We start from the raw sequence: 25,584 nt of genomic DNA, 5'->3' as shown, positions 1-25,584 counted from the left end.
TTAAAATTTAACTAAATGTATTGATTTCAGTTATGTTTTTGACAAAGTACACCAGAATAAAGAGGAAGGGATAAAGAGGTAGAGAAAATGCATATGATATTTGCAAATGACACAGATGCATGTGTCAAAAAAACAAAAAATATGATATATTTGAAAAAGAAGCTTGACTATAATAGAATGAACTGTAATGGACATAAAATAACATTTTATTTAGGAAATATGCACTGGTATAGAATGGGTTATGTCTGACCTGGTAATAGAACTTTTGAAAATGATCTTGAAAAAAAATGACATCTTTGGAAAACAGTGATCTGGGTATCTTATTTGGAGGATATTAGGCCTTCCCTTCCCTTCCCTCCTTTATTCACAGTTGTATAGAATGAGGTGGATAGATGAAAGGGAATTTCTTTAGACAAGGGATATGTAATCTTGCTAATTAAATAAAATGAAATTAAACATTTATACTGGCTGGATGAAATTTTTTGAAGACCATATTGTTGGATTTTAAAACTGCCGAGTAGTCTTGTCACACTTTATAATAAGTGTTATGTGAGGAGAGTTATTTTGAAAATAAAAAATGAATTCTGTCTATTCAGGCCTAGTAACATTGAGTCAATTTATCAGATGATTTAGGAGGCACTATTGTGCTGCATTCAAAACTAGAGTTTTTTCACAGTTGTATGATTTAAGTGGATACAAGTTTGTGCCTGTTTAGTTATGAAATATAAGTTTACATCTGACTTAGAATTATATTTTGGCATAAAGTATAAAACATTCTTCCCAATTATTGTCATTAAAACAATAATTTTCAACACAATAACTGCTGGACATTCTCTCCCCATGAAATAGAAACTCTGAGATTGTAATATTGTTTGCTTATTTGTTTGACAACATTTATAGCTCTCACTATTGTTAGAAGACTCTCGGCAGGTTTTAAGCCTAATTTAATTTTTAGCCTAACAGTATAATTTGCTAAGAATTACAGAATGCACACACTTTTCCTTGGGTAATTGATAAAATTAATGTTATATGTAATTACTTCCAGGTCACAATTTACTTGTGTAAATGATTAAAAATCTAAATGTTGTGAATAAAAAGAACTGTATAGTAATTCATTTGTGGTGGATTTTACTGCACTAGTACAGAGAAAGGGCAGCCAAATGCCGTAAGTTAAAGATCGGATAACATTTGCCTCTTGGGATTGCTCATGTATCATTTCCAATGTCTCAGTTTGCACTTTTTAGTGTTATTTTGAAATGGAGCAAGAGAGAAAGAACACTGAAGTAATAATCTTAAAATCGTAGCAGGTGCTGGATTTCAGAAACAGGGTGAATAAATATAGATGTGATTGTACCTTGAAAAAGTGAAATAATTCTCTGATGTAGGAAAACTTGTAGTATGTCTTGTGGAGGCAAGCAAATCACTTGCTTATTTTAATGTATTAGATAAATCAAGACTGCTTAAAGCACGGGTGTCAAACTTGCTGTGTCACGTGACGTTCACAATGTATCGCGACTTTTTTCGCATTGCTGGAGCTGGGGTGGGCATGATGCAACCAGCCCGTGGGCTTGCAGTTTGACACCCCTGGCTTTATATTATTAATCTAGATATCCTTTGAGATATCAAAGCAGATTTCAGAACATTTTCCCAATAAACGAATGAAGATATCTTTTTAATAAAAGCAAATAAGATCTGAGCTTAAATATTAACCTTCATGAAACAAGACTTGGACAGATGCTTGCTAATTAGAGCGAAACCAAGACAGGCAGGAAGGATAAAGCTAATTTGTCTGACAAGCCATGAAATAACACTTTTATTTTGGCCCGGTATATCAGTCTTATAGACTAAACGCATGAATTGCTGCACTAAGCACTTCCATCTACCATAACTTCCCCAAAAGGGCTGCTTCATGGTTTTGTTGAGTTTAACTTCCACACATTCTTCCCTTTTAGTATCCTACACACTTTGTACATTTAAGCTATTTGAAGCCTGTCATTTCTTATTAAATCTCACACAACTGAACAAGTTATAGGTGTTTAACAATGATTTTGAATTATGAAATTTTCAGGCTGCCCCCAGATGTTTGAAGATGGCCAATTAATTAGTCCTGCAGTATATTGTATTTCTCCTTTTGAGATACTGTAAGTTTTGAAGCAAAAATTGAGGGGGGAAAATCTGAATCCAAAAATGGGATGGCATTCTTTGTATGTAATTATACATAACAGGAATACTTAATTTCTTCAGTGGTCCAGCTTAATTTAAAGAGATTATTATTTTAAAGAAATTAATTTAAAGAGATTATTAAAATTAAATTCAATATTGTAAACCTACAGTATGTTTGTATTGAGAAACTGAAATATGTAATTGAGGCAGAAAAACCAAACTAACTTGAGACAAAAAAGATACAGGTGGGCAGCTTATTCAGTAGCATGGACTGAGTTGTGCAAATTTGATATGAATTGTTCTGCAATTAATGAGCTTATTATACCTATGCATAATTAACACAACAGCTATGTTTGGCAAGCACTGAAGTACTGTATATAATGTGCTATAAATGGTACGAAAAGATTCCTGTTGTTCCACTTGTTCGATATTTTGGATATAGGATGTGAGGATGTTAGAAAGTGCATTTGCAAGTATTAAAACTGTCAAGAACAAGATGCATAAAATGACAATGTAGATTTATATCAAGGAAGTGTGTGAACTCAATAATACACATGGTACCTTTTCTTGTGAAAAATCTCAAGTACCATAGGAGCTTTGAAGGTGAAACTACTAAACTGTCAGATAAATTCTCAATAAATTCAGGGTGTTAGTTGAATCAGGGTTGCTTAGTATTCAGGGCCAATGTGCAAGTAACAGTAGTAATAAACCTATAATCAAAATACCGTTCAAATAATCACAAGTTGTTTGATTTAGCAGAAATACTTTTTGATAAGTATATATAGATTTTATTTCATGTATCAGCTGGGAATAGCTACTAAGGAGACAAATACGAACAAGAAAAATATTGTTTAGTCAGTTCTGATTAAGATTAAAGCATTATAGGAAAGTTTGCATATTGTGTCGTTAGGAAGTAACATAGTCTGTGTTCAGATTTTCCACTCTGTAATAGATCATGAGTAGTGACTAGCTAGGCAACTAATGTTTACCTGATTGCTTTCTTTTTGCTGTTACAATAGGCTAAAATTTCTAACCTGAAGTTTGCATTGTGATTACTTATACAGTGTGTTAAGAGCAGAGTATCTTAAATGTTACATGCCCAGGTAAAATAATTTGCATTTCTCTGCATCTAATGTAATGACAGAATATTGTTATAATAAGTCTTTTGAGGGTAGGAGATAATGTCTATTAGTATCTTTTTCATGGGTTAGGAAATATACCAAAAACAAATTCTTAAAACTTCTAAGTTTTCAGTTAGTAAACCTTCACAGGGGCATACAAAAGCATATTAAAGCATTGACAATTTTAAAATAAAACTAATAAATAGGGAAAATACCTCCATTATTATACCCTTAGAAAAGAACAGATAATGATAATTTGGGGAGGAGGTTGGTTTTTGTTTTTTGGGGGGGTTTTTGTGATTGAATCAGTGTTTGACTACTGGTGTGACTGCCTAGACAAGACTGCAGTTTTCCTAGTAACATTTTTCAGAACTGGTTTGCCGTTGCCTCCTTCCCAGGGCTGAGAGAGAATGGCTGTACCAAAGTCAACCAGCTGACTTCATGCCTAAAGCGGGACTAGAACTCCCTCCCTCCTGGTTTCTAGCAGGATCCTTTAATTCCATTACACCAAACTGGCTCTCTAATTTGGAATGTTCTGGACAGCTTTTGCCTAATGTCTAAAAACAGGGCAAATAACTTGGAGAAAATATTCTTCTAACGTACAATGAAAGCTTTTACTGATAGTCACTATCTGGTCTTCCAGAAGCTGGGACAACTAAAGAAAATTCCCATATAATAAACAATTGCAAATTGGAAAAAAGAAGGGTTTTAGTACTATGATTTCAGATAATTTTAGATCATGGAGTCTTCAAACTTGGCCCTTTTATGACTCGTGGACTTCAACTCCCAGAACTCCTTAGCCAGTGTGCCTGGCTGAGGAATTCTGGGAGTTGAAGTCCACAAGTCATAAAAGGGCCAAGTTTGAAAACCCCTGATTTAGATGGTTGAAAAAAAAAAAAAAACCTAAGGAGATTGAATGGGTTATAGGCAGGCAGGTAGGCAGGCAGACAGAAGAACAAGCATTTATTTCCAGTGCAACCCTCATGGAATTTTTGACTAGCTATTTTTTTTTAACGTGTGTTTTAGCATTGTTAGTGGCAGAGGCACTCATTTTGTGTGCAGATGCAAAATGTCACAGGCTCAGTTTCTGACCTTCCCAGATGAGTTTAAGGGCAGCTATCTATAAGATCTTCAGAAACACCACACCCCACTTGCAACTTTGAGATTTGGGGTTGGGGCTGGACCTTCTAACTCCAGAACAGTTCATATGAATCCAGATCAAAGCTGACATCCCCCCTTCCCCACTTTTACTGCAGCTTTGAACATCTTGGCTGTTATCCAAAGTAGCCAAAGAAAACTTGCCTTACTCTGCCTTCTGCTTCATCAATTTAAGTCAGTCTTTCTAACCTCAACCCCCTCCTCAGGACTTAGCAACCTGCTGTTTTGAATTTACCTTTTCCCCTGTCTAGTTGCAGTTACTGTGGAAAATACCAGGTTGCAAAAGCTGTTGATGTACCTTGATTTCACTATCAAGGTCACACTGAATTTTGCAAACAATGGAATGATGACCTTTTGCATCTTCATATATGCTCAGAGTTTTCAGTTAATATCAAGATAAAGGAAAACAACTTGAATTGAAAATGTGGATGAGGGGGGTTTGTTTATTTTATTTTATTTATTTATTTATTGCCTTTTTGTGTGGTGGGGAGGTAAAAGGATTTTGTTAATATTTCAGAATTAGTGATGACTATGGTGAATCTTTGATTGAATGGTGTTTCTGCATTTGCTATTGCTGAGCTGGAGGCGGTGCTTATAGGCTTAAAGTGATCATGGTAATAAATGTGTTGACAAAAGAGTGACGGAACTGAAGATGTTCATAGGTAGATTTGGCTGCTTTGAAGGGATGGGATAGAAATGGTTACAGTATAAAAGTGCCTAAAGAAAATATCATGTCTGAAAGCTCCGGAGTAGCGGCTGACAATCCGATAGATCAGGGGTCTCCAACCTTTTGGGCACCAGGGACCGGTTACATGGTGAGAGGTTTTTCCGTGGACTGGAGGGGGCGTGGTTTTGTGTGCTGCCTGCATCCCGCGGATGGGGATTTGCTTGTTGTGCAGCCCGGTTGCTGGCATGCTGTGGCCCAGTGCCAGTTTGCAGACGGGGTTGGGGACCCCTGCGATAGATAATACTGACCAGGGATTTAGGACACTTCCATATGTTTTGCAACTGGTAACTGATGCAGGATGTTTCACTGTGTCCAAAATATAAAATACTTCATCTCTGGAAGATGGTATCAAATTTGTGATGACCAGTTAGATTAATTTGAATGATTCTCCAAAGAGTATCTTCGAATAACACAATTTACCACATGAATACAAATCATTGTCTTTTGGAGAAACATAGACTCTTTGGAAGTGAATCTAAAGTCCCCCTGCATGCGTATTTCTTTGACTACAACTTCTGATCCAGGTAATTGTGTCAATTCATGGCTTAGGAAATTGCTTTAATTGAAGCATTATTATAAATTAATGAATACCTTCACTAATTTCTTTATTATAGTGGTACACACCCATCAACTACTATTTATATATTTATGCGGTCTTATGTCTATACATATTGATCGTCTACAATTCTGAAGTTAGAGATGAAGCAACTGTAGTGATCTACAACCTTAGTTGATTTCACTGAGTTTTTGGCCTAGGAACATAAACAATAACCTCGATCTGATTTAAGGAATGATTTCAGATGGAATGAAACTATATAGGCTCTCTTCAGTTTTGAGCACTAAGTCCCTGAGAATTCAGCAGTATAATAACAGATTGTTTTATTATGGCTGCTTCAATAAAGGATGGATGCCATGTCTGTACAGTGTTGGCCTAGACAAAATTGATGTGATGCTTTGGTATTCTGGCTCCAAAGGAATACCATGATAAATATTTTATTAACAAAATAGCAGTGTTTGGAATAACTGAATGAAATTGAATGGTGGCAGGTTAGGATGGAAAAAGTACTATCATATACAAAGGCATTAATTATTTATAAACACTGAAAGTTGGATACATTTGAATAATTTTAAATGGATGAGACAAATGTATGGAAGTAAAGCTATTGATGATTACAAATACTGATGTCTACTTATTAGAAAGACGGTTCCTATCTCATAAAATGGAGGTTGCATATCTTACATATGTTTAGAATTACAGAAGCAAATTATTTAAAACAAACAAATAGGCAAGAGCTGCAGGTATCTTTAAAGGTTAGGTGTCAGACCTGATTCACATGTGAAGGTCCAATTAAACTGATTTATTGCTACATAGCCTATGGACAGGAGTCTTCTTAACTAACAGTACTGCTTGAAGTCAGATAAGGATCAACGGGAATTCAAGGGTTCTGCCACTTCTTCAACATCACATTAATTGAGAGGGATTTCTTCTCTTTGAACAAAGCTTGTTTTATTTCTTGCCTGCCTTTTTATCCTCATTTCATTTTCCTTTCTTTCCCAGTGCAGCTATAGTAACTCACCCTACTCCTCCCATTTAACCCATTCTCCTGTCTTCTCCAGTATACAGGTATCTGTTCTTATGTGTCAGATTTTGTACAATATGGCTGAAAATCTCAATTCTTCAGACCAGGGTCCCCCAACCCCCAGTCCATGGACCAGTACTGGGCTGCAGCATGCCAGCAACTAGTCCGCACAAACAAGCAAAGCCCCATATACGGGATGCAGGCAGCACACAAAACCACGTACCCTCTCTCCACGGAACCGGTCCTGGGTGCCCAAAAGGTTGGGGACCTCTGCTTCAGACAATTTCTCATTCTGGAACTTACTCATCTGGCAGAAAACTTGTAGATCTGGCACAGCAAGATGGGGGGAGGGTTATTTTAGACTAAAATGAAGCCAGATATACAAAAGAAGTCTGCTTACTATTATACCCAGAAGTCAAAGTTTATATATAGGTCTCTGAGGGTTTAAATCAGGGATGTCAAACTGCCGGCCCTCAGGCTGGACACGTCACCAGGAAACCGCGCCCACCCCATTGCCGGCAATGGGGGAAAAGCTCCGATACATTGTGCGATGTCACGTGATGTTGCAAGTTTGACATATCTGGTTGAAATTCTAGGCTGTTTCCTCCTGCCTTTCTGAGCCAATGGGATATTTGGCCATTTTCTTAACTGGCAATTTCATCTGATGTCCTGGTTCTCCATAGACTTGGCAACTGCTAATACCTGCCTTGCCAACTTCATTCTTTACATTGCATCTTTTATCTACCTATCTTCTGGGCCTGCCAATTTGGAAAGTTGCTTCCATATTGGAAACAACAGCCCACTAGAATTAGAACCACAGTTTATCTTATTTCCTCCTGGGCTTAAATGTACGTATGAATTTAGCAGTCCTGTGTACAATAACTAAGGCAGTGGTTTCAAGAACCTGATACATTGAACAGATTGGGGTATCATGTAAGGAGATTCAGTTATCTGATTACTGACTCCTTGTATTACCACACATATATTTTGTCACTGTGTTTCCTCCTATCTGGAATTAGACTACGTATTGTATTGCATTTTATTTTATTTAATGGATAAGGTCAGAAGACTAATCAGTACATAAATTATTACAACTACATGTACATATACAGATACTAGTTGATTGTACACATTATCTTGGTCAGGTTTATTTGTGAGCATTTTTAAGATTAGTTTCGTCTGGGCATAGCAACTTGCATTGACATGTCAGGAAAACTGGTACATATCATCCTCGTTGAGTGACCACAGTCGGGACCAGCAACTTGATTGTTAAGCAAAGAAGTTGCTAAGTGAAACAGCAACTGTGCTTATGACCTTACTTCAGCTTTTCTTTGCTTTGCAGACCTGCAAAGGGCATAAATGAGAGGAATGGTTGCAAAGTTACTTTTTCATCGCCATGGTAACTGCGTATGAGGCAGTCGCTAAATGAGAACTACCTCTGTTGCACAGGATTTTCCGCAGAGTTATTGCAAGTCAAATGCAAAGCATGAAAAAGTTCAACATTAAATTGAACAAGACTAATTTATATATTGTCCCTGTAAAGTTTGCGTTAAGAATAATATAAATACGATATCCAGAGGCATTTTTTCCTGATGTTGATTCACATTGTAGTTCTCATAATACCTCTGTTCTAGTCACACTCAGACTATTATTTTGCTTTAGAATATGCGATAATAGAAATGAATGCTTTCACAGGGAACAATAAAAATAAATTTTAATTTATCAATTACTGGTGAATCATATTAATTCAACTGCTGTTTCTAATCATAAGTCAAATATCTAGGTAGTATATTGTGAATGGCTGCTTCCTAGGCTCATCTTCCCAGAAAATAAATGAAAGCAAGATCAATAGTGAAGCCATTCTCCAAAGCGCCTGAAGGCAGGACAAGAAGCAACGGATGGAAACTAATCAAGGAGAGAAGCAACCTAGAACTAAGGAGAAACTTCGTAACAGTTAGAACAATTAACCAGTGGAACAGCCTGCCTCCAGAGGTGGTGAATGCTTCAACACTGGAAGTTTTTAAGATGAGACTGGACAGCCATTTGTCTGAAATGGTATAGGATTTCCTGCCTGAGCAGGGGGTTGGACCAGATGATCTCCAAGGTCCCTTATTTATTTATTTTATTTGTTAAAATTTATAGACCGTCCCACTCCCGCAGGACTCCGGGCGGTTTACAATAAAAATACAGCATAACTTGACAAACAAACAATACAATAACATTCATAATAATAATAATAATAATAATAATAATAATAGTAGTAGTAGTAGTAGTAGTAGTAGTAATAATAATAATAATAATAATAATAATAATAATAATAATAATAATAATAATGTAGTGATCTACAGAAAATAGTGGTTACCTGGGTTAGCATTGTGATAAACTATATTTTGTAACTAGTTATGGCCTTCATGGCAGCCATTTAGAAATGGGGAAGCTCCCCAGCAGCTATTAAGGATAGAATTTGCAATATATTTTCAAAATCTACAATATACCCAGATGGGGAACTCCTGGTATAGATTAATTGGTATAAAAGTTCCTTTATTTCTGCTGCACAGGGGAAGTTTTCACTGTGGCAAGAAGCTGTTGGAACCCAGGATTTCAAATAAGGGTCTATGAAACTAAATATAAGAATGGATTGTGTATACTCTTTGTTGTCTACTAAATAAGAGCTTTTAAGTTGTCAACAAAAGATTCTTGCAGATTGGTGGAAGATAGGCACGGCCTACCTGAAGCTAATTTTATGCAGTCAGTGGCCTAGTTTTAAAACTTGTTTTCAAAAGATCAATTCAGACTTCTGTTCTTTCCCTTGAAGCACAATGCTTTGGAGCAAGTTACGGCTTTGCAAAACAAGGAGAAAAAAGGTACAGTTGCCTTAGATGGAAGGCTGTGCTAAGTTCTGTGTTCACTGATCTAATCAAGGAATGCAGGAAAGAAAGAAAACACAGAATATGCTTTAGATTCAATGGCTTGCGGTCTCAATTCAGAAGTATCTGTCCTTCACAGGCAGTTTGGAAAACATGAATGCAGAAAATAAATATCATTCGTATTAAACAAGATGCCTTAAATGCATATGAATAGTTGTTCAATCCTGAAGCTTTGTTCAATGAAATAATTCAATGTGCTGGGGAACCTAAGGAGAACTCATTTTGTAAGATTTATCTAACAGAGATGATGGCATTACAGGTAGTCCTCGACTTACGGCAGTTCATTTAGTGACCATTCAAAGTTAACAATGGCTTTGAGAACCAAAGATCATTTTTCACACTCAAGAACCGTTGCAGTATCCTCATGGTTGTCACATGATCAAAATTCAGATGCTTAGCAATTGGCTCATATTTGTGACTGTTAATAATATCCTGGGGTCATGTGATCACCTTTTGTGACTTTCTGACAAGCACAGCCAGTGTGGAAGCCAGATTCACTTAGCAACCATGTTAACTAGCTTAACAACTGCGATGATTCACTTAACAACTGTTGCAAGAAAGATCATAAAGCGGGGCAAAACTGAACAAACATTTCACTTAGCAACATAAATGTTGGACTCCATTGTGGGTTGTAACTTGAGGACTATCTATACAGCCTAGCTCAGAATAACATCTTGGTGCATGACAAAGAAACTTTTTATACCATATTAACCATTTTAAATAGAAAAATCCCAGTGTGTCTATATAGTCCTCAACACAAAATGTCCATTGCTAAACGAGAGAGTTCTTGAGGGAATTTTTCCTGTTTTACAACTTTGCCACAGTTGTTAAGTGAATCATTGCTTTCTCATTGACTTTGCTTGTCAAAAGGTCACAAAAGGGAATCACATGACTCCAGGTCACTTCAACCGTCATAAATATGAACTAATTGCCAAGCATCTAAATTGTGATCATGGGGATGCAGCAGTGGTCGCAAGTGTGAAAAACAGTCATAAGTCACTTTATTCAGTGCCGTTGTAACTTTGAACGGTCACTAAATGAACTGTTGTAAGTCGAGGACTATCAGTGTAAAGTATGGAATGTAATCCTCTCAGGGCAGAATGAAGAGTCAATTGAACACTGGACTTCCCCATTCACATTGATTTGGATTTCCGTTTCTTAAATTACAACTTAATAATGTGGCAGGGAGCCTCAGTGGTTGCTCTTACGTTGCCTTGTAAGCCAAATGGAATCAGGCCTGGTTATTATTTGAATGGGAAATTCCAGCAAACACCTGGATGTTTAGTCAGGCTGGGGAAGAAAAAAAAAAATCCCACAAAAAGGCAGTGTCTCCATTGTGGCTGCCGAGAAAACTACCTGGGTGTGTGTGACACACAATAAGCAGGAGTTTAGCTACACTTGACTTGGCCCTTAATGAGAAGCCCTGTTTGAAGACAAACACAGTAGAAATCCCAATTCTTTGCACTTTGGTTTGCTTGAAACAGTTTACTATGTGCCAGCCACTATATTTTGTACAACCATGACAAGAATTTTGTTCCAGTAACTATGGTAAAGCTAGTGAGTGTACTAGAAGGATGACTCAGGCTTCAAATGATGTGAATTGGCTCTGATCCATGAACTAGCAGCATGCAAAGGCCAAGTATTGGGTAGGGCTCAGCGTGTTTTGACTGAGTAGTGGCTTCATAACAGAACACTATGTTTCCATATGTGAAGCTGACCAGGAAGGAAAAGGAGCAGGTCCTAAAGTGGGGAAGGAAGTACAAGGGATTGAATTCCTGTGGCATATTAAACTGGTAGCTCTGTTGTGGAAATTTCTCCAGAAATGTATTTTAGCTTCATCGGCTAAAAGTATCCTTTTAAAGTACAGAGAAGGAAGAAAGGATAGAGGTGTGTTTTTGAGCGTGGATTCATAATTTGTGCTGCCAATAGAATTCATTCTATAAATCAAACAATAATCGTATTTTAATAACATCTTGGTAGCAAGAAATTTAGAGCGCTAATTCAGAACAAGCAATCCGATTCAGATATTGGCTTCTTAAAGCTTTTGTCAGAACTTTTGGATTTGATCTTTCCGTAGTGAATATGTGTATGTGTTCTCAACATAGGTAAATTTGACACTGGTCTTTTTTTTTTCTTTTGGTATAAAGTTGGTATAAAGTTTGGTATAAAGTTATGGCAGTGCAAAGAACATAGTAGTTTATTATAACCTATATTTTAGATTGAGAATTGTAAACAGATTGATTAATTTATTAGATTATTCTATTCTTTAACAGTCCCTGCACAGGGACGGTGAAATTGTGGCCTTACATAATTACTGAATTACATAACTCTGCTGACTGGAGCTGCAATTCAGCAACCAGCTAATAAATGTGTGTTCAGTGTAAATCTTAATGTCACCTTGCTTAGACTTAATTATGTGACACTGTATTGCCAATTACTTTTAGAAACTATCCATCATGTTTTAAAGACACAAGTTTAGCTCAGAATAAACCATTATTTACAAATAAATCACCAATTGAACAAAAGTCAACAGCTTCATTTTGTTATTCCAGTAGCTGTTATGCCTATGTAAAAAGTGTGCTGTATACTATTTTATATAATGTAATTTACAAATGCCTTAAGATTAGGATATTTAGGAAAGCTCAAACCTGTTTATTATATAAAAATAGGCATATAGCACAGAATCCTAAGAGAATGACCAATTGGAAATATGAGAGTCATCATATGTTTAGACTTCATCATGTATTTAAGGGAGAAGAAACTGCAGAAATGCTTAGCTATGGGGGATTTAGGTTCGGGTTGCTAAGTGACTGCATTGACAGTGGCAGTTATTTCATTTTCCATTGTAAGTGTGAAAACAACTGAAGAAACTCACACAAGGCACATTTTCTGCTTACTTTCTTTGCAGGTGGTATTGGTGCTTCCTTCCAGTGCCAGCTGATCCATCAAGACCACATCTGTACTGATGACAGTGACAAGGTAATTGAAAATAATGAGAACTAAGTGCAAGTTCCCATTTCACTAGGTTTTTAAAAATAAATATTTATACATATTTAACTTAAAATGTTATCGTTGGCTAAGGCAGTTTCTTTGTTTCAACAAGTATATTGATGTACACACCATGTATACGTTTATATTTTTAGACATATATTTTTACACACACACACACATTCTCAAAGTACAATGATACCATGTACATATAGTTTACATGCAAAATAGAAGGGAATGATAAATTATTTGAACTCCATTTTTTTTATAGATCTTCAGTGGTACTCAAGGGCAGGGTTTAATGTTCACATAAATGGCTTTTAACAATAGTTAATTGGATATTTACAATTTCCCAAGGAAGGAGAATATTTGTAGCTCAGGGCTGAAATTTACAATTTCAAACCATTCAAGATATTTTTGCAAGACTTGAAGGTTTGACCTGTATACAGGTGGTCCTTGACTTACAACCATTTGTTTATTGACCATTCAAACTTATAACAGCATTGAAAAAAGTGACTTATGACCATTTTTCACACTTATGACCCTTGCAGCATCCCCATGGTCACATGATCAAAATTGAGACCCTTGGCAACTGACTCATATTTATGACGGTTGCACTATCCCGGGGAGGTCACGTGATCACCTTTTGCGACCTTCTGACAAGCAAAGTCAATGGGGGAAGCCAGATTCACTTAACAACCATGTTACTAATTTAACAGCTGTAGTGATTCACTTAACAGTGGCAAGAAAGGTCGTAAAATGGGGTAAAATTCACTTTAAAATATCTCGCTTAGGAACATAAATTTTCGGTTCAATTGTAGTTGTAAGTTGAGGACTGCCTGTATTTGCGCTTTTTTTTTTCCAGGATCAGTGCATGTTAAAATGTTTCAAAGTTTTCACTGAAATACTTTTTCAGCACTGTAGTGGAGTCAACATTGATGAGCGATAGCAAGCTGTGTGTTTCATTCATTTTGAAGAAGCAAAGCCCTAATGAAAATGTGCTTTTAAAAGTGTGTATTTAATGCCTATCGAGTTCTCAAAAGCCCTTACAGTTGCTGAGATATTTTCCACTGGTTGGGACTGAAATTTCAGTGACCTGTATGGTTCCTTAATCCTTCCTCTGACTAGCACAGGAGTAAGAGTCAAGGTTGCCTACCCCTGGACTAGCAGAATTAAAGGAAATTGCCAGAAACATTCACAGAAATTGGACAAATTAGGAAGAAAGAGATTTTTATTCTGCAGAATTTCAATTCTAATGTACAGTATGTTGTTTATCTCCTTTCTGTTGCACTCTACCAAGCATTTGAGAAACGATTCTCCCATCTCTTCTTTAAACTTAGTTTTGGCCATCTCAATTCAGCAGTGACATTAATGATTGGATGTGGTGCAGTAAATGGCATACAATATTGCCTTATAGATAATATATATTATTGGTCTATATAGATTATCATTAGATTAAAATACAGTGCCTCATGCTGGATAAAGGTGCATTTATTTTAGACTATGTAGAAAGAGGAAAGAACAAGCATGCTTTTCTGTTATTTAATAGACACATCCCAGGAGAAAATGTGTTATGTCTCTTGTTGTTCATTGCATCTAGAAAAGGAAAGAGGGGTGATGTTTGCAGAGTTTTTTTTGTTCTGCTTTGCTAGCTTAGGGTCTATGGGACAAGAAGCTTTCTCTACCGTTCTAATTTTTAGCCTCTTCCAGGAAGACAGATGAAAGGGGTATGCTTTCTCTCATCTCTTCATAGTGCAGCAATTGGTGGATTTCCTTCTGGTGGGATAAAAATCCACTAATTGCTCCTCATAAGGGGTGATAAGGAAATCACGACAAGTTTTCCTATGGTGGTGCCACAATGGTTAGAATGCAGTATAGTAGGCTAATTCTGCCGACTGCAAGGAGTTCAATCCTGACCGGCTCAAGGCTGATTCATCCTTCCAAGGTCAGTAAAATGAGGACCCAGATTGTTGGGGGCAATAGGCTGACTCTAAACTGCTTTAGAGTGGGTTGTAGAGCACTATGAAGCGTTATATAAGTCTAAGTGCTATTGCTATTGCTCATAATATCTGCTGGGGCTGGGGGAGAGGTGAATTTTGATAGATAGCTAATGCTATAGCTGTTACATCTGAGAGCTATGTAAAAACAAAGGCCTCGACCAACAGGTGGCTTTAGAGATTTTCTGGTTTCCAATATTCTCTAGCAATCTTGGATGCTGCCTTAGTCTTGATCTTCTTGATATCACTAAATTAGCACCAGTTTTTTTAACACAGTGGTAGGCCAAGATCTGTGAGAAGCGGGTCATTTTAAAGAGGTCCTGAGTTGCTTTCTCTAGTTTTTGGAATGCTGTGGCTCCTCCCCTGGAGACATATTAGTCCAGCAACATAAACCAAAAGGCCACAAGAAGAATGTGGCAGTGGCTATATAGAAGAGGATATGCTTTCAGCAGCTGAAAATAGCCAAATTCTAGCCTTTGCTGTGACATAAATCATGCATGTAGCAAGGCTTATTTCCTAAGTTGGAAAGGACTACTTCCACATTGGGTCAGAAACAACAGAATTCAGTTGGTGTTATAGGATGGAGATGTGAGGAAGGCTATATCACAAGGGCTCATCCTTAAACAATGGCCAGGAAATAACCTCAGAGAAAATTAGGTATGTGAGTGTGTGGATGTGCTCTTAGGAAAATCTGCCCTTCATTCCTACACATATAAATGCACAAGATGTCACCCACCCAATTATTTTCATGCCTTAAGCCTCCAGTTTTTGAAAACAATTTTTGAAAGCCAGGAACTGCTAGGGTGTTTCTTTCTATAAACGCCAGTCCCCCCACCTTGGAAATACACAAAGGAAGTAACTTGTGGCAATTATTTCCTTTCCAGTTCAAGGCTCCACCAATTAGAAAGCAATAGAATAACCCTATTTTTTGATTAATTCTGAATGCCTGAAGGACAGTTTTTTGCAGCCCCACTTTTTTCCTTCCATCCAACTGTTTCTGATTCTTAGAGGCTACTTGAACAAGTCTTAGTGATTTTCTTAACAAGGTTTTTCAGAAGTGGTTTGCCATTGCCTCCTTTCTCCTGAGAGAAAGTGACTGGCCCAAGGTCACCCAGCCTAAGCAGGACTAGAATTCAAGGTCTCTTGGGTTTATAGCCTAATGCTGTAACCATTACGCCAAACTAGCTCTCATAGACCCAAATAGCTAAACCTTAATTGAGTCTAGGAATTACAATATGATTAGAATCCCTCTGAAACATCAAGGAATGTCTTTTGGGTGCTTTGTTCCCATGCTGCTTTCCTAAGATTTATAAGTGGTTGTGACTGTCTTAGCTAGCCACGGAAGAGGGGAAGAAAAGGAGAGCCAGAACAAGCATTGGCATGTGCCTATCAAATTTCCACTTAGCACATTACTACAACTAATAGAGAAGGGTTGCACAGTAAACGCATTGCTTGTTTTATGTAAAAGAATGGTGGCAGAAGACCAGCCCACTCTTCTTTAAAGAAGGTTTTTTAAAAATGGTTGGAAAGCACTCAGTTGCTGTATATTGTATAATGGTAATATCTGTTCTGTGATTTCACTTGTAGCTATTGTTCACCATGCAGTGACTGAAGAGAGGGTCTTCTTAAGAGTAACAATCTTCCTTCCATGGAGAAATAGAGGTAGCTCCCATATTCTCTCATGTTAGGTGACAGGCTAGCATGGTTGTTTACCCAGGCAATTGTAGGATAGATATTGCTCCAAGGCTAAAATACTACCAGACGAATGACAGTTGTGTAAAGTATATCTGTGCTGGTATTAATTAAAGATTTTTATTGTTGAATAGCTAAAAATTATCCTTTATTGTTACTATTTTCTATACTACCCTGGCATAGAAATAAAAGTAACAGTTTATACTTCTTTGCTCTTTCTTAAAAAATATGCTGATATGCATTACTTTACTTTTTCTGTAAGAAAATACAATAAAAATTTTTCCCATTAATTCTAATTACACTTGATCTTTTTAAATGTTCATTGTGTACTGCATAAATTTCTCACACCTAAGAAATACTAACAAGTAACTGTGACAAGACTGCGCGATGAGAAGTTAACGAGGGTGGCAAATCTTGATGACCTAGTTTTGAATAGATTTTTATATCATTGGGAAAATAATTTCTTACAAACCCAGGAATATAATGTTCTATAAAACATGCAAAAAGAATGATAAATAAAAACATGTTAACATTTCTACTCCAGTTAATTGACGGAAGTAGCGAGGCATGCTCTAGGTATATATGCTTGTGTTCTTGTTTAAGTATAAAAGACAAAATAACTGACTCTTTTCATGTTGTGTTACATACAAAGTGTCTATCTGGATAGTAAGCGAAGATTCTAGAGAGTCCTCATCTATCCTGAATTGTGCTGTTTTATCTCTTGTCATGCTTTTATTTTTCAGTTTATGAGATTTTTTGTTTCTCATGAAACTGAAATAGAATTTATTGAACAACTAGTTGTACCCAACCATGCGTTGCTGTGGCTCAAGAAAGAAAAAAGAAAGAGCCCGTTTGTAATATGTTTAATTTCACAATGCTTGTGGGTATACAATATTTTTTGTTGTTCCATTGTGTGTGCAGTTATAGAGATTATGTCCAACAGATGGCGCTGTTTTTCAAAAAAAGCATGTTTTACCTGTTTTTCAAAAAAAGTATGTTTTTACCTGTCACATGTGTGACATCTATATAATATAGGTATATAAAAACACGCACGTATTTGAATGCAATATTGTGTCAAAATTTCAAAGCAATCGGTGAAGAACTTTCAGAGATTTAAGATTTTGAACAAATGAACATTTACATTTTTATTTATATAGATTGTTAATATTTAGTTTGTGCTGAAAGTTGCAGTGTTTGATAAAATTCCATAAGCACCTGTTCTCTCAAAACATTCAGATTATTACTCAGGTTATTATTTTAATACCAATATAAGAAGCTTTTTGGAGAATTACTTGTTTTGAAATTCAAATTTAAGTGATTAGGTTTTTCAGCAGTTCTGTACTATTCAACAAAATTAAAGAACAAGGTTAGATAAATAGAAGTATTAATCTTATTGTATATAATACAGATAGGGAAATTTGGAGAGAGGAGTTGCTCGGACATTACCCCTGAATTGTATCTGAAGAGGGATGAGAGGGAAGAAAGGAGAGGAGAGAGAAAAGAGTAAAGGAGGGGAGAAGGAAGTAGGAAGGTTGGAGGAGAAGTGGGGAGAAAGGGGAGGAGAGTGGTGAAGGAGAGGAGAGGAAGAAGAGGGAAGTAGGGAAGAGAAGAAAGGGAGAAAGAAGGTAGAGAAGAAGGAGTGTGGATACGGTGAAAGGGGAAATGGGCGAGCAACACCAAAAGTCATGTGTATGTATTTATTTCATTTTATTAAAAGTATCTTATATATGAATGTAAAAAGAATGTATGTTAACATCTGATAAATATTACAGTATATGTATGGGGGAGAGTTTGGAAAAATAAAAAATTATTTAAAAAAAATTAAAGAACAATAGTGCTGTCCCTGAGCCATGCTCTAGGCCAGTGGTTCTCAACCTGTGGGTCGCGACCCCATTTGGGGTCGAACAACCATTTCATGGGGGTCGCCAAACAAGGCTGTCCGCCATTTTTTTCCCCTTTTCTTTGGCCACGCCCCTGGCACCCGGTGATGTATAAGTGGTTGGGGGTCACCACAACATGGGGGACTGTATTATGGGGTCGCGGCATTAGAAAGGTTGAGAACCAGTGCTCTAGGCGTAGAAATTAATACACCAGAGCCGAAATTAGAAAACTCTTGAGTTTTAGTCCTGCCTTAGGCACAAAGGTAGCTGGGTGACCCTGGGCCAATCCCTCTCTGTCAGTCCTAGGAAGAGGCAATGGAAAACCACTTCCAAAATCTTGTCAAGGAAACTGCAGGGACTTGGGCAGGCAGTTGTCAGAAGTTAGCACTGACTCAAAGGCATCTTTTTGCCCCAAATTGCTCTCTAGGATATACTTTCTCAACCTCAGGTTTTATGGAAGTTTTGGAATCTTGCTTCCGTCATTCCTGAATCTTGAACATGCCCAGGAAGGAGTATATACGTCTAAAGATTTTCAGATCATCATTATCATCTCTGATTATGTGAACAGTCAAAAACTTTATTTTGCCACCTAGTTTTTAAGCAAGTGAAAGATTTATTCCCCGCATGCTTCTGAGATAAAAAAATAACAACTAGTTTTCAGCATTGTATATTTTCACTTGCCTTAAGTGTTTTGACATTTCAATTCAGTGTCAAACTTAATGGTTCCTGCCTCAGAAAGTAACCTGGGTCTTTTAAATGAAAAACTGTCATACGTATCTTCCCCCAATTAAATGACATATCTGTGTCAAAGTGGCAAGATTTCTTTTTTTAATTTTTGAGAAGGGAACAAAAATTGCAAAATGCTTGTTATTAATATTTTCCTGAGGTAACAAGAGATAGAAAATATTTTTGTGGAAAATTGTGGATTTAATTGCATACACTGATTCAGAGGATTTTAAAGATTAATATGCAATTGAAACTAGAGAATTTTTCTTTTCGGATTGATGGAAAAACAGTTGGGGAAAAATATTGGAACTTTATTATTGTATACGATCACTGCCGCAAGATAATTGTATACAGAAAGATGGAAAGGTTCAACAACACCTACTATGGAAGAATGGTTGTGAAAATGATGAAACTTGTTGGATGGCTAAATTGACTTCTTTGATCAGAGAAAAGAAAATTTCCACATTTATTGCTGATTGGAAGCCCTTATAGACTTTTTGTATGAAACAGAAAAAAATGAACTTGTAATTTATGATTTTGATGATTAGATGGAATGGATTTTAGAAAAAAGATAGGTATATTGTAACCATGGAGTTAAAGGTAAACTTGTAATTGTATATATAACTGCTGTAAAGGAAAATAGGAAGCCATTTCTTTGTATTTTTTCTGTTTTTCTTTTTCTTGCACTTTTAGCTTCTCTTTAATTTCTCTTTCTCTTTTCTTATTTTATATTTGTATTTTCTTTTAAAAATTAATTAAAATATTTTACAAGGCTAATTAATGTTATATGTGTAGAGTAGGTGGTGATATATTGAAAACATAACAGCTGTGAGTGGATTCCATGGCAAACTGGATCCCTAAACGCTGACTGGAAGATTCTGAAATAATGCAGCTGTGTGGTTTTCTGAAATGTGCTTGTAAATTTTCTCCACATCTCTTGAAAATAATATCAAGTTCTTGCCCAATCTGAGACTATAGACTCTAGAGCAGTGGTTCTCAACTTTTTTAATGCCGCGAACCCCAACCAGTTGTAAGTCGAGGACTACCTAACCGGTCGTAAGTCGAGGACTACCCAACCGGTCGTAAGTCGAGGATGTGGAGCGCCGTGCATGCATGGTGCCACCCCCTGCGCCAGCCGAGGCGTAGCTGGCAAGGAGCAGCGATGGCGCAGGGTGACCACCGGCTGGGCCACCAGCTGGCCCAGCCCAAGGGAGGTAAGGCACCCATCGGGCCCCATGTGCGCCAGCAACCCTTCCTGCGCCCGCCGGCCTCCCACCTCCCACCCCTGGCCCTCTTTTATTTACATTTTTAGTAGTTGCTCAGCAGGGAGGGGTGGAAACTTCCAGACAGCTCACCTTCGCTGCAGACAACTTGCAGCACCGTTTGCAGAATGGGACTTTTGGCAGGCTCAGCAGGGCAGAGACAGCCTGGATAATTCCTATTGGCTTTTGAAAGCCAATGGAATTAACTCTATTCAAGAGAGTCTATTCTATTGGCTTTCAAAAGCCAGTGGAATAAAAGGGAGTAGCACAGCTAAGGAAAAGGGGGAAAAAATGGCGGACTGTGTTGTTTGGCGACCCCCGTGAAATAGTCATTCGACCCCAAATGGGGTCACGACCCACAGGTTGAGAACCGCTGCTCTAGAGCAGCGGTTCTCAACCTTTTTAATGCCGCAACCCCCCAACCGGTCGTAAGTCGAGGACTACCCAACCGGTCGTACGTCGAGGACTTCCCCTGCCCGGGAGCACCATGCATGCATGGTGCAGCCCTCTGCACCGGCCAAAGCATAGCTGGCAAGCGGCAGAGATGGCACAGGCCAACCACCGGCTGGGCCACCAGCTGGCCCAGCCCAAGGGAGGTAAGGCACCCGCCAGACCCCACGCGTGCCAGCAACCCTCCCTGCGCCCGCTGGCCTCCCACCTCCCACCCCTGGCCCTCTTTTACTTACATTTTTAGTGGTTGCTCAGCAGGGAGAGGTGGAAACTTCCAGACAGCTTGCCTTTGCTGCAGACAACTTACAGCACCATTTGCAGAATGGGACTTTTGGCGGGCTCAGCAGGGCAGAGAGAGCCTGGACAATTCCTATTGGCTTTTGAAAGCCAATAGAATTAGACTCTATTCAAGAGAGTCTATTCTATTGGCTTTCAAAAGCCAATAGAATAAAAGGGAGTAGCACAGCTAAGGAAAAGAGGGGAAAAATGGCGGACTGCGTTTGGCGACCCCCGTGAAATGGTCATTCAACCCCAATTGGGGTCCCGACCCACAGGTTGAGAACCACTGCTCTAGAGACAGCTCAGGCTATTCAAAGGCCCTCTGCCCTTCGACAGAATCATGTCAGACCTTTGGTTTACTAGGGAGTTGAGAGCAATGAACAAGATGGGGTGATAATTGATGTACAAATGGAGGAACTCTTGACATAGATCAGATCTGGCATAGATGGAGATCAGTTTGAAATTCTACTTTTGAGCAGCAGAAACAATGAAGAATGTTCCTGTTTCATCAGCACAGAACAGCCTTTTCCATACTGTATACCAGGGGTCTTCAAACTTGGCCCTTTTATGGCTTGTGGACTTCCACTCCCAAAATTCCTCAGCCAGGCATACTGGCTGAGGAATTCTGGGAGTGGAAGTCCACAAGTCATAAAAGGGCCAAGTTTGAAGATCCCTGCTGTATACCATTTTGCTCACCAAGACATTGGAAGGGAGAGCTAAACCCCTTTAATGGGTTACTATGGACCAATTTTGACTTGAGAATTTACTGGGACAGATCAGATAGGATGTAACCTCAGCAACTATTATTTCTGCTTGTCAGTTTGTAGAGTGAAAGAATGTAGGTGTCTTGAAGAGATAACAGCTACCACATACTCAATCCTTATTGGTCTTAAATGATTAAATTAACCAATACAAAATTAACTCCTGGTTATAGGAAGTGATCAGTGATCCTAGTGGGTAGCGTGTGTAACATCTATTAAACTCCTTTGATCTAGGACAAATATATTTATAGGCCAAACTCAAGTATTTATGAGAAATGTGGTATATTTGCAGCTCCAAATACATCTGAATGACACTGATTATTTGGGCCAATTTCAGCTGGGCTTTTGTGCAGGGTATGGTACTGAAATTGCTTTAGCTACCTTGGTGGATAATCTATACTGGAAGCTGGAGAATAGGCTCCCTGGTTCTTTTCCCTTGAATCTCTTGACAGCTTTTGATAACACTGATCTTATATGGCAGGAATGTAATGTGTCATGCCAAAACCACACCCACCCCATTGCCGGCAATGGGAAAAAAGTCGTGATATGTCACGGCATGTCACATGATGTCATGCGTTTGACCCCTGTGTTATATGGTATTCTATTCTAGACTATGTGGTAGGATTGGGTTTCAGAACCCTATAGGTAGTTATTACTTATCAATGTGGAACTCTACTGCTAAGCGATGCAGTCATATGGCATGATGTCATATACTAAGTATATGTCACATTGGGGTTCAGTTGTTGTTTTTTTAAATACTGCCCAAATCCAGCAGTGATTATTCTAAAATCAGCTTCTAATCTTTACCCAGTGTATTCTAACCATTACTACTTGTTTCTACCTGAACTAATATAGCTGCTTCTGGTTCCCATGGTGACTGGCAGAAGCACTAGATAATGGCATGTTCTGTTACGACTACATGCAAAAAAACAGGCTGCTACCCTGGTATTTTTTGGCTTGCACTATGCAGTAATGCTGGATAGATATACTTTGCATACTGGAAACAAAGTGCTGATTAGTGCTATTGGAAGATTCGCTTTGCTAGGAGATATTTTTTATGTTGTATGCTTCAACGGTTACATAAAATACCCTAGATTTTAGCCTTAAAATAACTGCTAATCCACTCTTGGATTACTTTATGTACCAACTTCCAGTTCTACAGAAACATTTTTTCCTGACAGCCTACTTCATCAAATGAATCATTGAGAGAAAAGCATTTATGCACATACATAAAGTGTTTGTGTGCAGGATGTATAAAGATGATCCTTAAAAATAATTTAGATAAAGTAAGTGCCTTACTGGATGTATCGGATACTTGCAATGTTTAAATGCTGTCTTTGATGTGTATTAGCTATCTAAAATGTCACTGTTATAAGATGAAGTGAGGGGCACCTGTAGCCAGATTGGTCTTTTTATCTTCAGCTCCCTTGCAGTATTGCCATTTCATATTATCTTACACATGATTTAAAATTACAGCAGTGCTCACAGGAAGTAAAAAGATTTCAGATTTTTTGCTGAACATAATGTGACATCTATCTATCTATCTATATCTATCTATCTATCTATTGTTCTATCTTTCTATCTTTTATTTATTTATTGTAAACAGTATCCCAAATGTATGGATCAGCTTAAGTAATGATCTTAAATTCTGCTTGTACTGATTCTCCCTTGCTACTAACCTTTTTTTGAAACCGGATTGGGATACTTTCTTCTCTTCCCTCCCCCCGCCCCCCAAAAATGACGTTGGCTTTAAAATAATTATTTTTGCTATCCATTCTACTTGAGATATTCAATATCACTTTTCATGAATTGTTTCTAAAGCCTCATACTTTATACCTTGTATCGTCCCTTTCCCCATATAGAGTGTAAGGAAAAGGGAAACAAAATTGCTACACTAGCTTGCTATACTAACTTGAGTTGCGGAGCATTAATAATTTAGTACAATTCTATTTACTGCTCATTTTGTTTACAAATATTAAATCAGTAAGTTTCTAACTGTAATCTTAAGTTTCTTACTCTAATTAGATGTGCATTGATATATTGCTGAGATAGTTTGGTTCTATTAGAACAGAGGTCTCCAACCTTTCTCAGTTGGCAGAGCGGAAAGAAAGGGAGGGGGAAGCATTTTACGCACACACACACATGCACAAACAGGGCCGTGAACATGCATGATGCAAATGGGGCAGTGCTAGCGCCCGTGTGACACTCACTAGCACTGCCCCATTTTTGCCGCATGGGTGCTAGCACCACCCCATTTTTGCTGTGTGGTGCCATTTTTGTAACTAGCACCACACGGCACTAGCACAAGTGGTAAGTGCTTGCACACACATGTGTGCACTGGTCAGCCTATCCCATGGCCCGGTGGCCAGCAGGCCATGGCCCAGTAGTGGGCTGCAGCCCACAGGTTCGGGACCCCTGTATTAGAACGAACGTAATGTCACAAAATTCCAGCAAAGCTGTTTTTTCTTAAAAGAAACACTCGTTAAATCAGTGGTTCTCAACCTGTGGGTCAGGACCCCATTTGGGGTCGAATGACCATTTCACGGGGGTCGCCAAACAAGGCTGTCCGCCATTTTCCCCCCTTTTCTTTGGTCACGCCCCTGGCACCCGGTGATGTATAAGTGATTGGGGGTCACCACAACATGGGGAACTGTATTATGGGGTCGTGGCATTAGAAAGGTTGAGAACCACTGTGTTAAATGGATAGCTCTGCTGTGAAAAAAAAATAACCATTAAAAGCGCTGATTTGAACAAATCCCTCTCAGGGTTCAGTGAAACTCTGAAAAGGTGCAAAAGTACAGGTAGTCCTCAACATACAGTTCATTTTAGTGACCCAATCAAAGTTACAACACTGAAAAAAGTGACTTAACGACTATTTTTCAGAGTCATGATTGTTGTAGCATTCCCATGGTCAGGTGGTCAAAATTTGGATGTTTGGGAATTGATTTATATTTATGACAGTTGCAGTGTCCTGGGGTCATGTGATCACCTTTTGCGACAAGCAAAGTTAATGAGGAAGCCAGATTCACTTAACAACCTTAGTAACAGCAGTGATTCACTGAACTGTGGCAAGAAAGGTCATAAAATGGGGTGAAATTCACTTAAGTTGTTTCACTTAGCAACATAAATTTTGGGCTCAATTGTGGACGTAAGTCGAGGACTACTTGTATTGCAGATGAGTTACCACTTGGTAGAGTCCTGGGAAAGATTTTTTGAACTGACAGCATGAGATGTCTTCTCTCATGTTTCTTATGTAGAAGTCAGTTCATCGTATCCGGGTCTTTTTAAGCATATTTGAAATAATCTCCTAACTCATCTTTTGCATTAAAGCTGTTGAAAAATTATACTGCCATAAGCATGTGGACAGGCACACAGATGGGGGGGGGGAGTGACTTAGTCAAAGGAATTCATGTCACTTCCCCCTGGTGTGACATGAAATTCATCTTTAACACACACACACACACACCCCGCGCTTTTCCATCCCATCTTAGAATGGATACAGAAAGTGATTGTATGCTAAGGGGTGAAACAGGTTTCGGATGCCTTGTTGTCTCCCGAGCTCCTTCCTCCCAAATTTTGTTGCGCTGATCTGTTGCTGCTTGGTAGCACGGTCGGAGGTGTTTTAAAAGAGGTGCACATATTGTGATTTTTATTGTTGTTGTTGTTTTAATTTCAGTACAGCAACATCCCCTCCATTCAGCTCCAAGACAGACTGCAGGCAGTGGCTCTTCAAAAGGAGCCGAGCTTTTTATACCTTCGACCCAAGCCAGACACTCAACCAGCATTGGTAGCGGGGGAAATGAAAGAAGCGTCGCCATAAATTGAAACTTTAAAACAAAAAAAAAGCAACCCTAAGATTCGACTCCGCCTTCT

The 25,584-nt window shown here is 38.2% G+C and overlaps 1 protein-coding gene across 3 annotated transcripts in view; it reads left to right on the top strand.

The window, feature by feature from the left end:
- Positions 1-25,584, top strand: part of RNF38 (ring finger protein 38) — a 106,507-nt gene that overhangs the window by 53,441 nt on the left and 27,482 nt on the right. For all 3 annotated transcript variants that reach the window (XM_039344799.1, XM_039344805.1, XM_039344806.1), the window contains one exon: positions 12,585-12,655. In XM_039344799.1, the coding sequence (XP_039200733.1) occupies positions 12,585-12,655 (71 nt within the window). The remainder of the gene's footprint in view (positions 1-12,584; positions 12,656-25,584) is intronic.

Source organism: Crotalus tigris, unplaced genomic scaffold (assembly GCF_016545835.1).
Source record: "Crotalus tigris isolate CLP2741 ecotype Arizona unplaced genomic scaffold, ASM1654583v1 scf7180000017939.2460400, whole genome shotgun sequence".
NCBI classification, from domain to species: Eukaryota; Metazoa; Chordata; class Lepidosauria; order Squamata; family Viperidae; genus Crotalus; species Crotalus tigris.
This window is presented reverse-complemented; position numbering and strand designations above follow the sequence as displayed.